This window comes from Bos grunniens, chromosome 4, assembly GCF_055505025.1.
Source record: "Bos grunniens cultivar Pamir isolate PY7600 chromosome 4, Bosgru_T2T1.0, whole genome shotgun sequence".
In the NCBI taxonomy this organism is placed as follows: domain Eukaryota; kingdom Metazoa; phylum Chordata; class Mammalia; order Artiodactyla; family Bovidae; genus Bos; species Bos grunniens.
The window spans coordinates 5,459,392-5,474,065 of record NC_141168.1 but is presented as its reverse complement, the minus strand read 5'-3'; the positions used below and the strand labels follow the sequence as shown (position 1 = coordinate 5,474,065).

Below are 14,674 nucleotides of genomic sequence, written 5' to 3'. Positions count from 1 at the left end.
TATGACAAAAGCACAAAGTACAGCAGAGAGAGTGGAAAGAAGTGAAAGCACAGTTTTATAATACACACAACTACATAATACCTAATTCAGGGTGGGCTGTGTAAGTGAAAGACGCATACTAGAAATCTTAAAGGAATCAATACAACAACAAGGCTTACAGACATACATTGAAGGGAGTGCACATTCAATTCCAGACCACCGAAGTAAAGCAAGTGACACAAACTCTGCTTCCCAGTGCACATAAAAGTTACATTTATACTGTACTCTGTTAAGTGTCCAACGGCATTCTGTCTAAAAAGAAAACAATGTACATATCTTAATTTAAAAGTGCTTTACTGCTAAAAGGTGCTAACCATCATCTCTGCTTTAAGCAAGTCATAATCTTTTTGCTGGTGGAGGGTCTTGTCTTGACGTTCAGTGGCTGGTATCTGATCAGGGTGGTGGTTGCCGAAGGTTGGGATGATTATGGAGATTTTTTAAAGATAATAATGAAGTTTGTAAAGTCAACTGACTCTTGCTTCAACCAACAATTTCTCTGCAGCATGCAACACTGTCTGACAGCATTTTACCCATAGTAGAACTTCTTTCAAAATTGGAGTCAATCCTCTCAAATTCTGCTGCTGCTTTGTCAGCTAAATTCATGGAATAGTCTAAATCTTCTGTTGTCATTCCAACAGTCTTCACAGCATCTTCGCCAGGAGTAGATTCACTCTCAAGAAACCACTCTCTTTGCTCATCCATCAGAAGCAACTTATCTGCTTGAGTCTTATCGCGAGACTGCAGCATCTCAGTCACATCTTCAGGCTCCACTTCCAATTCTGGTTCTCCTGCTGTATCCACCACATCTGCAGTTACTTCCTCTGCTGAGGTCCTATGGCCCTCAAAGTCATCCACGAGGGCTGGAATCAACTTCTTCCCAACTCCTGTTAAGTTGTCATGGCATCTACAATGGTAAGTCCTTTCCAGAAGGTCAAGTGACTCTGCCCAGATCCATCAGAAGACTCACTACCCATGGCAGGTATAGCGTTATGAAACTTATTTTCTCAAATAATAAGCCTTGAAAGAGAGAATTACTCATTGATCCGTGGGCTGCAGAATAGCTGTGTTCACCAGCATGAGAACATTAATCTCCTTATACATCTCCATCAGAGCTCCTGGGTGACCTGTTCATTGAACTGTCAATGAACAGTAGTGTTTTCAAAGAACACTTTCTTTCTCTGAACACTAGATATTAACAGTGGGCTTAAAATATTCAGTAAACCATATTGTAAACTGATGCGCTATCATCCATAAATATTGCTGCATTTATACAGTGTAGGCAGAGTAGATTTAGCATAATTCTAAAGGGATCTAGGATTTTTTTTTAATCGTAAATGAGCACTGGCTTCAAGTGAAAGCCATCTGTTGCACTACCCTAAACAACAGAGTCAGTCTGTCTTTCAAAGGTTTGAAGCCAGGTACTGACTTCTCCTCTCTAGCTATGAAAGTCCTTGATGGTGTCTTCTTCCAATAGAAGGCTGTTTTGTCTACACTGAAAATCTGCGGTTTACTGTAGCCAACTTCATTATAATTATCTCTCCTTAGATCTTTTGGAAGATCTACAGCTTCTGCATCAGCACTGGCCGCTTCATGTTGCACTTTTAAAGTTATCAAGATAGCCCCTTTCCTCAAACCTCAGGAACCAACCTCTGCAGCCTCTAGGTGTCTTTCTACAGCTTTTCCCGGCCTTTGTAGAGCGGAAGAGTTAGGGCCTTGCTCTGGATTAGGCTTTAACTTTAGGGAATTCTGTGGCTGAACTGCCCTTCTATCCAGGACACCAAACTTTCTCCATAACAACAGTAAGGCTGTGTTGCGTTTTTATCATCTGTGCCTTCACCGGAGTAGCACTTTTAATTTCCTGAAAGAACTTTTCCTCTGCATTCATAACGTGGCTAACTGTTTGGCACAAGAGGCCTAGCTTTCAGCCCATCTCAGCCTTCCGTGTCTTCCTCACTAAGCCTAATCTCTTCTAGCCTTTGATTTAAAGTGAGAGATGTTAAGACTCTTCCTTTCGCTTGAGCACTTAAGAGACCACTGTAGGGTTATTAACAGGCCTAATTTCAGTATTGTTGTGTCTGAGGGAATAGGGAAACCTGAAGAGAGGGAGAAAGACAGGCGAATGGCTAGTAGTGGGTCAGGGTAGAGAGAGGAGGGCAGAACTAGATTCCATGTGCCACAACTAAAGATCCCAAATGCTTCAACAAAGACCCAGCACAGCTGAAATACAAAATAAATATTTTTTTTTAATGCATGCAAAAGGAATGAACAGATAAACACAAATGGGGCAGAGAGAAAGACTTTATTAAATATGTATAGCCTCAATATTACAAATAAAAAGCAGAAGATTGTCAGGTTAGATTTTTTTTTGTTGTGCTACTGCAAGAAACATGCTCTAAATATTAAAATACGAATAGGGTAAAATAAAAGGATGGAATTACATATACCGTATTTACATTAGTCAAAAGAAAGCTGGGATGGGTATGTTAACATCAAAGTAGCTTTCAGAGTCAAATACAGGATTTTTCTGTTACAGTCACAGGTATCCTTATCAATAGCTTCCCTTTGATCAAAGTTTACGAAGTTCTTTTAATGTAACCACTAAATCTGTCACAGCCTCCCCAGGATGTGGAATAACTCATTGCTGTAAACTAACAAGCACCTACTATAATTCTACAGACAGAAACATGTTGAAACTGAGACACAATCCAACTTTATTTCAATGCAAAAAAAAAAAAAGGGTGGGGGGGGAGTGATGTTTAACACGCATGCCCAAGACTACCATTCCTAGAAAGGCCTGCCTGCCTAGATGGGAGGCTAGGTTTGGAGAGGGTTCCCACGGCTCCCGAGGTGATAAGGGCAATTTACTGTGCCTGGATTATCTGTGCAAACAACGTGGCCTTCCCTTCTGGTACGTGACAGGCAGGAGGGCCTACACGACCAGCCCCCAGTAAAGACCTTGAGCGTCTCAGGGCAGAAGCACCAGACACGTCACTGAATTTCCCTTGCTGGAGGACAAAGGTGCTGTGTGGGACCCCTCACGGGAGGGAGAGCACCGAGGAAGCCTGCACACAGATTTTTCCAGACCTCGTCAACATCTTTTCCCATTAAGATCTTTCTACCACATCAGGGCAGTAAGCCTCAGCCATAATTACAACTCTATGACAAGGCCCTTGAGTCTGAGTCAGTCTCCAGTGTAGATGTGGTCTTGAGAACCCCTCAACACAAACACAAAATTCAGGTATGCGAATGTTTCCTTCCTCTTAAAAAAGTGTAAGGTAAAATGAAGACTAAATAACTGATACTTTTTTATTTTACACTGCAAAGCACTAGGATTATATAAAAAACAATATTAGATAACATTATTCATAAAACAGGTACCTGGGACCATCTTACATATATAGAGACCATGTTTTCAATGATCTTATATAAACCTACTTTCAACTGGTTAGAGAAGTGTGTGGAGATTTTTATTGTCATTGTCATTAAGGCTTTTTAAACAAAAATTACATTTATATTACATTGTTTTCCTACATTGTAAATCTGTACTCCCACCTTATTACAGAAAAGCTATTTCTGTTCTCTTTTTCAGTCTACAAAAAGAGCCCAAAGTACTTTTTAAAAAACTTAAAACTCTTCTTGTAGAAATTAGTTGGTTTTTACACGGACAAGTGGTACAAAATCAGCAGAACACAATGGAATTGCAATATGTCCTTAGTCGTTCAGTTGTGTCTGACTCTTTGCGACCCCATGGACATAGCCTGCCAGGCTCCTCTGTCGTTGGAGAGTTTCCAGGCAAGAATATGGAGTGGGTTGCCATGCCCTCCTCCAGGGCATCTTCCCAACCCAGGGACTGAACCCAGGTCTCCCACACTGTAGGCAGATTCTTTACCGTCTGAGCCACCAGGGAAGCCCAATGATGAGGGTGAAGAAAACACGAGAAATTATCGATTCTAAGTGGAAAGCTGCTACAAGTAATGTTTTAATGTTTGTCAGTACCCCCAGGAATCCAAAGAGGAAATTAAAAGAGAAGAGTTTAGCATATTCTTCTATCTAGCAAAAGATAAAGGTTCCCGTGGAAACACTGAAGAACAATCTGAGGGAAATTCCAGAAAAACTGAACTGCTTGATACTGAATGCAATTTAACAACTGAGGGAAATAATGTATTAGTTTATAAAATGGGAACAATGTTGCTGACTGCAGGGGGGCTCGTCAGCCTCAGCACTACCGCGGCTGGGTTCCCTCTGTGCAGCGCGCGATGGCTGGCAGTGGCCACTAGGTGCCAGCAGCGCACTCCCCTCCCTGGACCGCTGCGCTCAGCACTGCCCTTCATCGACAGACTCCACTCAGGACCCACTCATCCCAGAGATGGCTCCTTGTGCTCCAGGTACTTTGTGAGGCACCAGAGATAAAATGACAAGCCAACACAGTATCCACGCTCTCGCAACGCCTACAGCCCTAGTGGGGGCACCAAAAGTAATTAAATGCTCTCACGGTAACAACATAAATTGACACATGTTGGTAAGTGACAGAAAGGAGAGATACATATGTTCCAACGACAAATAGGACACGTACTCAAACATTTCTTTCTTAAAAGATGTGAACAACCCAAAAGTTTAGAGCGTACAGACACCCCCATCTGAGCTTTGCATCTTGTTCTTTTCCATCATCATAGATTGAAAGGTCCAATTCTACTTGTTTATTTCAGCATCTGTCGAAGGCTTTTTAAAAAAGGATTCCCACAAAAATAGGGAGGTCTAAACAGAGGCACCTGTTTTCAACGACCATTTTTCAATCCCAGCCAAACTTCTCAAAAATTAGCCAGCAGAGTTTCACTTTCCAGAGTCAAAAAATATTAATTTTTAACAAATGGGTTTAAAACATACATCAACGCTTTAAAATATTTTACTCAGGAAATTCTGTGTCCAGGATTTTTTGGCAACAAATGTGAGAATATTTTGTTGTTTGAGTACAAACTTTCATTGTTTCTGGCAATAAACTAACAATAGACACAGTTCCAAACATCTGTTACCAAAATGCTCACCTGGTAACATGTTACCAAAATACCCCCAGCAAATATTTCTTTGAGAAGTCATTGCATTCTCATTGCTGAAACATCACCTTTATCTTGAAGAGGCAGATTAAATGTTTATTTTCTTTACAGAGGCAGGTACCGTAATTTATTCAGTCACATGCTGTCCTAATAATGGTCAACAAATTTGTAACACCTTTTTTTTTTTTGTAAAATAAAGCCTGTTCTGGGCTCAACAGCACTTTTACATACTTTGCCCCTAAGGAACCTTTTGAGATTTCAAAGTCATTGTCACACCTCCCCACCCTCATCACTTAAGCAGGACTATAAAGATGTCCTCTATTTTAGAAGGGTTCTTCTGACAAGTATAAATGTATAAATGCGAGTAAAATTCACCACAGTGGTGACCTCCTTTAACACTCTGGCACTTATTTTTTTCTCGTAACTATGAATGATTCCATGAATGATCTTTAGTGCTATTCATTTAGGCCACAAACATTTACTGAGGAATGACCAAAACAGAAAAAGACAGTTATCAGAATGGCACTATTATGTAGTGAGGAGAGACAGACAAGACTATTAAGTAAATGCACACTGTGTTAGAGGCCGCTAAGTACAGAGGAGAAAACAGTCCACCAGGGGTGTGACGGGAGGAGGCACCTGAATTTTCAACAGGGAGCCCCGCAAAGACCTCACAGATAAAGAAAACTTGAGTCAACACCTAGAGGGGACGAGGGAGGAAGCCATGCATGTGTCTGAGGAGAGCAGTCAGCAGAAAGGGAACAGGAACTGCAAAGGCCCAGAGCTGGACAGTTCTCAGTAAGACCGCGGAGGTCAGGGCGGCTGAAGGAAGCGAGGGAGGGGAAGGGTTACTGCGAGCAATGTCTCAGAAGTGCCCATGGGGATCGTGAAGATCAGGGAGGCCCAGCTGGTCAGTAGCAACTCGCTTTTTTTTTTATTCTTAATAAAATGGGAAGTAGCTGGAGAGTGTTAAGCAGAGAAGTGATGTAACTTGACCTTCGCTACTTATTTATCTATTTACCAGTGTGGATCACTCTATGGATGAAAACCCAAGACTATCGTTAATTTTTGTTATTGCTCAAGTTGGTCCAGCTCTTAGGAGCTCCTTGAGGTTGGCTCCTATGCTTTCAACAAGTCCCCGTCTCAGTCAGCACTTCCTTGCTTTCTGGCACCTGGTCGTTCCCTGCACCATGAGCCACTTCCAAGAGCCTTGGTCCTTTTTATTGGAGAACGCTGGTTACAAACCAAGATCTGGGCACTTGACAGGCTCATTGCTAGAAGTCATTCCTTCTGTGCTTTCAGAAGGGACAGAGCTAGGAGATACACACATGCATACTAACACCTGCATACACATATACCTAGATTTCAGTATCTGTCCACATAAATACTAAAAACCATGAGTTTATATTGATACCTCTGATAACTCCATTCTAACACCACAACAATCATTTTAGAATAGTACTCGCTAGATTACAGCATGTATGTGCAGTTTTTGTTTGATTTTGTCTTTAGCTTTATGGGTATCTAGTCAATACACTATTTTTCAGGGCTCAGTTTCTTCTCTACCCTTCACTGTGAATTTGGCTATTCCTTTTAAGGTTCCCCTAGAGCCCAGACAGCTGTAATTGCTTATTTACAGGGTAGGTGAAACACTCCTATGGTTCCAAAAGTCAGAGCTGTACAAAAAGATATATATAGCTTCTTCAACCATTCTATTCTGTGCGGTTATTTAGGTTGTTTACAGTACTTTGAAAATTAAACAGTGCTAGCAAGTATTAACCTTTAATGGCACAAGTTTCTGTATTAGTGAAGGCATATTTTCAGGACAGAATCTCAGAAAGGTCCAAAGATAAGTGCATATATAGTTTGTGAGGCACTACCAACCTTCTCGCCAAGATATGCACCCATTTGCATTCCTGTCAACAGGCATATGAGTGCCCATTTCCCTATGGCCTTATCAAAAATAAGCTGCTACAGTTCAACAACCCAACACCACAAAGTGCCTTTTCACTTTTCTTCACTGCCTTTCCTATAACGCTTCTGCTTCTCACTGTCCAAAAATATTCCAAAACTACTTTTAAGAAGCTCAGGGAAGAACCAGCTCCATGACCTATCACAATGATGACCTGGCCATCAAATATGCTCAGACTATGGAAATCATTACCGGGCATTATACTGTTCAAAATGTGGTAATAATGTAAGCCTTTAAACGTAAGGTCACACTTCCAAAACAAACACTCTAACTTGACTAAGTTTAGAGGTGAGAGTTACTCATCCATTTAAATTAGGTCAATTTGATCATCTGAGTAAAGTAAATGTTACAGTAACTGAATAATTACTTAAATCTAAATCCTTGTCTCAACTATGCCTTTGAAAGGTTTATCTGTATTAAATCTGTGTAATTTCTATGGCAAAAAATTCCACTTTTAATATTCCTTTGGAAGGCCTCTTTTCACTTCTCCCAAACATATTTGTCAAAAACCAAGGGGAATTTTTAAGCAGCAAAGCAGTTTTACTTCACAGGGTTTGTTGCTTTATAGATAGAAGGTAAATGCTACATTTATTTTTTGATTGAAAGTCACAGTGAAAGCTCTGAAAGATGGCAGACTGTGTATATGGTATCGCTTTGGGATAGTGCCAGAAAGACAAACCAAACTGCCAACTTGACTGAAAAGAAATTATTTTAATCAATTTTTAAAATAGCAAACAGAACTAGCTCACATTGTGGACTAAAGATGTGTCAAATCCTGTCTCTCCTAATTTAAATCTTCGTCAAAGAGTTTTGTCTTAAAAGTGTAAGATGCCTAAGTACAGTCAGTAATCTCTGTTTCTAAAAATTTTCTTATTTAAATGTAAATTATTTAAAGATTAGTGTTTATTGCACAACTTAACATACTATATAATCTAGTGGTCTGCACAAACTACTCTTGGATATCAATAATTTCCTATTTTAAGGGTTTTTACATTACAGTAATCATTTAATAAATTTTACAAGTGGATCTTTATGTTGACACAGCAAACGTTATAAAGTTGTGGTTTAAATATGTGTTTCTTGTACTTACTTCTGTGCTCCCTGAGACAACAGCTCTGTCCACGTTCACTAATAACGGTTCTTCCATCTGGCACACCCCCAGTGACCACTCCACACAACGGTGGTGAGCCCAACAAGTGCCTAACATGGTTAAAGTGAAAAGAAGCAAATAAGTAAACATTAAACATACTAACGCTGATAAGTAAAGACGTAAAACCCTTCCGTCGATTCTAACGTGTGAATATACAATGCATCCTATATTTGTGCTTCCACTAAAGCAGCCCTTCTCAAAATGCATCATCTGGGAACTTGTGATAAATGCAAATCTTAGATCACAACCAAGACCTACGAATCAAAACCTCCTGCCACGGTGCCCAGAAAGCTATGCTAGCAAACCCTCCAAGTGATTCTAGTGCACACTGTATTAATGACTGTTTCTTCAAGAAATTAGTTTCTAGTAATTCTATTTAAATATTACTATATTTTTATTTGATATATTTACATAACTATAAAGGAAATTTATTTCTTGCTTTATGACAAACTACATATACCCACTCTTCCACTGCATTCCACACCAATCATCGATAACAGCTCAGTCTTTAAATTCTTTATCACTTGAACAATTACATGCAATTCAACTGCAGAATGAAATTTACTCAAAGCCCCAACAGCACTGAGTCATAAATATGGGCTACTACACTGTATTACAGGACATTCACACGGCTAAGATCTATTATCCTTCACCCCTACTTTAGGAAAACCCAGACTGCTATGGTCCCAAGTTTTCACAGATTCCTTTATAATCTCTCTTTCTGCAATTGTCAGATTTCCATGGCAGTGCTGTCTACACAAGTGAAATGCAAATATTTATAAAAGCATCCACAGCCCAGTTATGGCCCTGTGCAGATGCTAAATAAGTTAAACATAATTAGACAATTTTTTTTTACCTAAGCAGGCATACTTAACGAAGATGTTTTTAACAACAGTGATAATTACTTCTAGATGAATGCTATTTACTATTAAGTTGATAATTGGCTCAAGTTAAAAAGCCTTGCAGAATCAAGAGGTAGCTATTATTGAAGACTGGCTCATACCTGTAGGATCAAATAAGGCTTGGACGTCAATGGCATCAGGAAGGCCAACCAGACTGAGCTCGTCCCACAGTTTACCAGGCTGGTCGTCTGAAGCAGTCTGCGTGCTCACACTGACACGAGTCGCGACACTCTGCTGAGGCCGTTCCCTGGAAAAGAGAACACAAAACAGACATGAAAGTGAGAAAAAGGAGAAAACGGTTTCGCTTCGTAACGACTTAAATATAAGGTATTGCCAAATCAATTTTAATTTATTTTGCATAAACTGCTTATAAAATAACTTCTAGGATATATGTCATTGTTCATAGCATTAATATTAATATAAAACTGGGTAGCTATATATCATGTAAGCAACAACTAAAAAAAAGTCTCCAAATCCATAAGGAAATGTTATAAATCTGTAATTTTTTAATTGATACTCTACTATTCTAGTCAGGAACTGTATGTTGTCATATAAAATGAATATTCCCTTTGGCCTTACTTAAATGCTTAAAAAACATAACATGAGCAAATCAGAAATCTCTAACATGCTTTATGGCAAGGGCTACCAACAACAGAGCCGGCAGTTAAGTTTACAGAAAGAAAGGTTATTTCCCAGGGGAAGGAAAACCCACTACGAAGTGTGACGAGGGAGGCAGGGGGAGGGGAACGTGTCAGCAATCTTGACAGCCGATCTATGCCGCGATGCTACATGTACCCTCCGCTAAGACTTCACCTCATAAACCGCAAGTCAAAAGCAAAACCAAAATAGCTACTGGTGACTTGGGAATAAGGGAAATAGTGTAACAACAGCTAAAAGTTCCTGATAAAAGTGAATGCTGAATAAGATACACCACAGATGGGAGGTTTCATACTTTGAAAGCCCTAGAACTTTAGATATTCATTGAGATTGGTAAGTAAACAATGACTGTTAATGTGTCTAACAGTAAACACGGGAAATCAGATGGTTGGCACTAAAACTTCAATTTTCTCCTGATATCAAAGTATTCAGCCTGATGATAATTTTGGATTAAGTCACTATTGAATATAGATTATAACTCACTGCACATCTGTCTGCTGGATATTTATCATGATTCCTATTAAGAGAAAATCAGCACAATGACCAGGGAACTAAACTTTTTTATACCTGGAATCATTGAAAGAGAAAAAGTATTAACATTTTTCAGTAAGTACATTTAAATATCAAACCATGTACAAAATAACCAGTATTTTTTATGTGCAGCATTAGAAATGCACAGACTCACTTTTTTTTTTAAAGTTCACCATGCTATGCTAATTCCAAATCTCATTTTTATGAATGCCCACGGTGAACCAAATGAGAACAAACCTTCCTATAAATATGATCGCGCCCTTCCTGAAAATACACCTTCATTACTAGTCACTGCCAATTTATCAGGAGGAAAAAAAAGAACAACAGTTTGTCTATAACGATGAACGTACTGTTTGAACATATTTTCTTTACACCAGAATTTGATGGGGGCACAGATATAAAAACCAATGGAATGACTAAACATTCTATTACTAAGCAGTTCCTAACCAGTAGGTTAGTCAAATTTGACCTTAAGTATTTACAGTCAGTGTGTATGCAGACAATGTGATGCCAACCCTAAGGGTGACAGGAGCCCAGCTTAGGAAAGAGCAGAAACACACATTACCCACCCCCCCAACAAAGTTTAAGTCTAAAACAAACCAAAAAGAGAGGAAATGATTCCTTGATTATATATTCTTATATTTAGTACACTATGAGGGAAAAACTATTTTAAAATGCTGCTTTTCAAATTAAAAAAATTAACTGGCTGTCTATCTGGATTACAACTCATTAGCAACATAAATATTATAAATATTTAAAATCATTACCAAGCTAAATGATTTCCAAATTTTGCAAACATGTTTTATTCCTAAGGTCCATTAACTGGCCTGTTATCATCACTTAATAACTTGTTAAACACTTAAGTGCATATAAAGACTTTCACTAAACCAAGGTTATTTTTTACATAATTATTTTTAGCTCATAAAAGTTTTCATTAAAAATTAACTAAGCTTATAAAATAAATAAATGAAACCCAATTGTACTTCCCAGAACAGTTCTTTATTAATTGCCATCATTCAAAGCAGAACATCAGTATATCAGATATAACCTGGTCCAGTCTATTAAATTTACTAATGACTGATGGACTTTGGAAGTTTCCTGGACTTCTGATACAGTTTATTAGAATGTGAGCACTCAGTTGATCACAAAAGGTAAAGCAAGCCACAGCCTTTAAAACATCAAAACTCTAAATACAATACTTCTGAACTTCCTTAAGCTGTTCCACCTTAAATTCTTTTAAAAGAGTTTTTCTTGTTATTGTTTCATTTCCTACTTCTGGTCTTCAAGGCTTTGGCAGCAGTCCAGAAGAAGGAGCCAATCAAATAAGTACAACACAACAATGCCTCAGTACTTAACTCTGGCCACCAGCCAGGCAGGCACTTGGGTGATTACATCATCACCCTCAAGGGCCAGAGCTGGTGAGCCTTCCAAGCTAAATTAATTTTTACACTTTCTCATCAACCACAGAAACTTCTACTCCCTCAACTACTAGAGCCAAGTCCACGTATGAAGATGGCCTTCAAAAAAAACTAAAACATATAAAAAAAAATTTAACTCCAAAAATAAACATATTAAGATAGGAGTTTTAGGGAACTAAAACATCCATGAATATAGACATACATGTATGATTATACAAACAGTAAATGTTTTTTAATTACATTTGATTTATAACTATATACATATATGTAAATTCTTTGATTTAAAAAAGATCTTTAACTTTAGAAAGGGTAGCTGTATTATAGTGTAAGTGTTTATAGGATGGTTCACCATTCTCTAAAGCGTAAACACAAATAAATAAATGACACTTAAAGGACAAGACTAGTAAAAACCACTTTGGTTTTGCTATTCTGTTATGTTATATTCTTACAAACTATTTAAAACATTTAGAAAAAGGAAAGAAAGATCTCATTAATTCTTAAAAATTGTCATTCCATTTATATGAATCCCCTCTAGGCTTATATTATGTTCTTTAAAGTTTTCTTCTTTTTTGTTAATATACAACTAAATGTTTTTTTAAATAAAGAAAATTTTGAGAAAATGAATGTTTGCTGGGTTAATGGTGAGTCATAAAGCATTGTATGGACGTTGGAAACACAAGAAATCATTTGGTAACAATCCCATTCATACAGTCTTAAACATTTCAATGAAAATAAACTATATATAGTCTTACTGCATTTGACCCATTTATATTCCAAATCGCTTACTTTCTCTGTCCTCTTTGTTTTCGTGGTGCCGAGTTTTGTGTTTTCTCACAAGTTCCGTTGCTGTTGTCATCAACATCTTTCTTGTTAGAAGGCTGATTTTTCCATGGCAAAATAAACCCAGGCGTTACTCTAAATTGTTTTAAGTCTCCTTGTCCTAAGGAACTTTTTTCACCACAGTAACAAAAAGCGCAGAGCTGTTCACTGGCAAAATGAAAAGGAAGAAAGACAGAGAAGTAGTTTTATTTAATGATTTCAAGTTCCAGACAACTGCAGAAATACTTGTGCTTTAAAATTAAATACTATCTTTAGTGCAAGCTAAGTGTTTAAATCTATAGTAATTATACATTTATAATTCTATTTTTCTACAGCATGATTTTTAGAAATAGTAAATATACCAAAATATTATATTTTGTACTTAGAAAAACAATTTTCCTTTAAATCTGACTCCAAAAAAAAAATCAAAGTATTAAAAAGGAATAAAGTAAAAGCTAAGGTTGGACAAGAGGGTATGGTTTAATGGCCACTCAATTATATCCCAGCTGTGTAAAGCAAGGGGTAACCAAATTTTATTTAACCAGATGGAACACACACACAGAGATACACAAATACAAATGTAAGCGGGCTAAGGAGCAGTTAGTGGTGGAGGGGAGGAAGGGGTGCACAGGGTCTGAGCGCAGTGGGAACTGGATGAACCTGGAGTGGAGAGGCCTTTCATTTGCTACACTGTAACCAAGGCAGGGATGGGACATCACACACTGATCAAAACTCAGGACTATGTAAGGCAAGAATGAACACTACTGCAGCTGTGAACTGTAATACTAAGATCAATACTGGCTTCTCAGTTGTAACAAAGATACCACACTAACGCAACATGCTGACAACAGGGGAAACGGAGGCACAGGAGGGTTGGGAATGGGGACTCTGCCATCCGCTTAATTTTTCTGTAAACCTGAAGTTGTTCTAAACAATAAAATCTATTATTTTTTTTTTTAAAGAGACCACTTTAAAAGCTAAAGGACAAAAAAAAACAATATATATTTATGGAAAATATACTTAGTAAGGGATCTTAGGAACAAAACAGGATGAAAAAGAACCACTCCTCTTGGATGTATTTTCTCTTCACAACATATGCATGGCTGCTGCCCTCAACTCTTTCTTCTCAAGTATTGAAGTTCCCACCATCACCTCTGTGGTCTCTACCCCAGTCTTGCATTAACAGGGGATAGGAATTATCTACAATCTTTTCAGATAATGTTTAACAGAAGTTAAATTCATAGTGGACCTCTCGACAAACTGCCTTTTTAAAAAAAAAACAAGTTACCTATTTTAAGTTTTTCCAATATTATCTATTTCCATTTTGTAATAAATGTGCTGCCTATTGATACATACACACACACACACACACACACACACACACAATTACATGTAGTCTATTTTCAGAAAAATAAAGTCCAATGTGGGAAAAGTGTTCTTCTTGCCTCAAGGATGCTATCCACCAATATCCTTAGCCAGTATTTTATTAATTTTTAAGTTTTCTTATTTATAATTTTCTTTAAGCTATTAAAATTTACGTTTTCTTCAGCATACCCTGTTTCTGGTTTGTTTCGTCCTCTAGAAACATTACCTATGAGGAGCAACAATCAGATGGACATCAACATCAACTGACTAGGAAATGGAGCAATACTTTTAAAGCATTAATACTAACAAAGAATAGTTTAACCTTCAATTTATATCCAAAACTATCGCTCAAATGTGACGGTATATTGAAATTATTCCCAAGTCTCTGTTCAGTTCAGTTCAGTCGCTTAGTCATGTCCAACTCTTTGCAACCCCATGAACCGCAGCACGCCAGGCCTCCCTGTCCATCACCAACTCCTGGAGTTCACCCAAACCCATGTCCATCGAGTTGGTGATGCCATCCAACCATCTCATCTCCGTCTATCTCATCCTCATTCTTCTCCTCCTGCCCTCAATCTTTCCCAGCATCAGGGTCTTTTCAAATGAGTCAGCTTTTCGCATCAGGTGGCCAAAGTAATTGGAGTTTTAGCTTCAACATCAGTCCTTCCAATGAACACCCAGGACTGATCTTCTTTAAAATTGACTGGTTGGATCTCCTTGCAGTCCAAGGGACCCTCTAGAGTCTTCTCCAACACCACAGTTCAAAAGCA

General features: G+C 38.1%; 1 protein-coding gene across 48 annotated transcripts in view; it reads right to left on the bottom strand.

The window, feature by feature from the left end:
* The window catches only part of KMT2C (lysine methyltransferase 2C), a 261,212-nt gene that overhangs the window by 144,140 nt on the left and 102,398 nt on the right, over window positions 1–14,674 (bottom strand). For all 48 annotated transcript variants that reach the window (XR_015161892.1, XM_086394748.1, XM_086394777.1 and 45 more), the window contains 3 exons: window positions 12,507–12,707; window positions 9,216–9,361; window positions 8,153–8,262 (listed from right to left, as the gene is read on the bottom strand). Coding sequence is in view for 42 of the 48 variants with exons in the window: in XM_086394748.1 (XP_086250874.1) it covers window positions 8,153–8,262; window positions 9,216–9,361; window positions 12,507–12,707 (457 nt within the window). In the remaining 6 variants the exon portion in view is untranslated. The remainder of the gene's footprint in view (window positions 1–8,152; window positions 8,263–9,215; window positions 9,362–12,506; window positions 12,708–14,674) is intronic.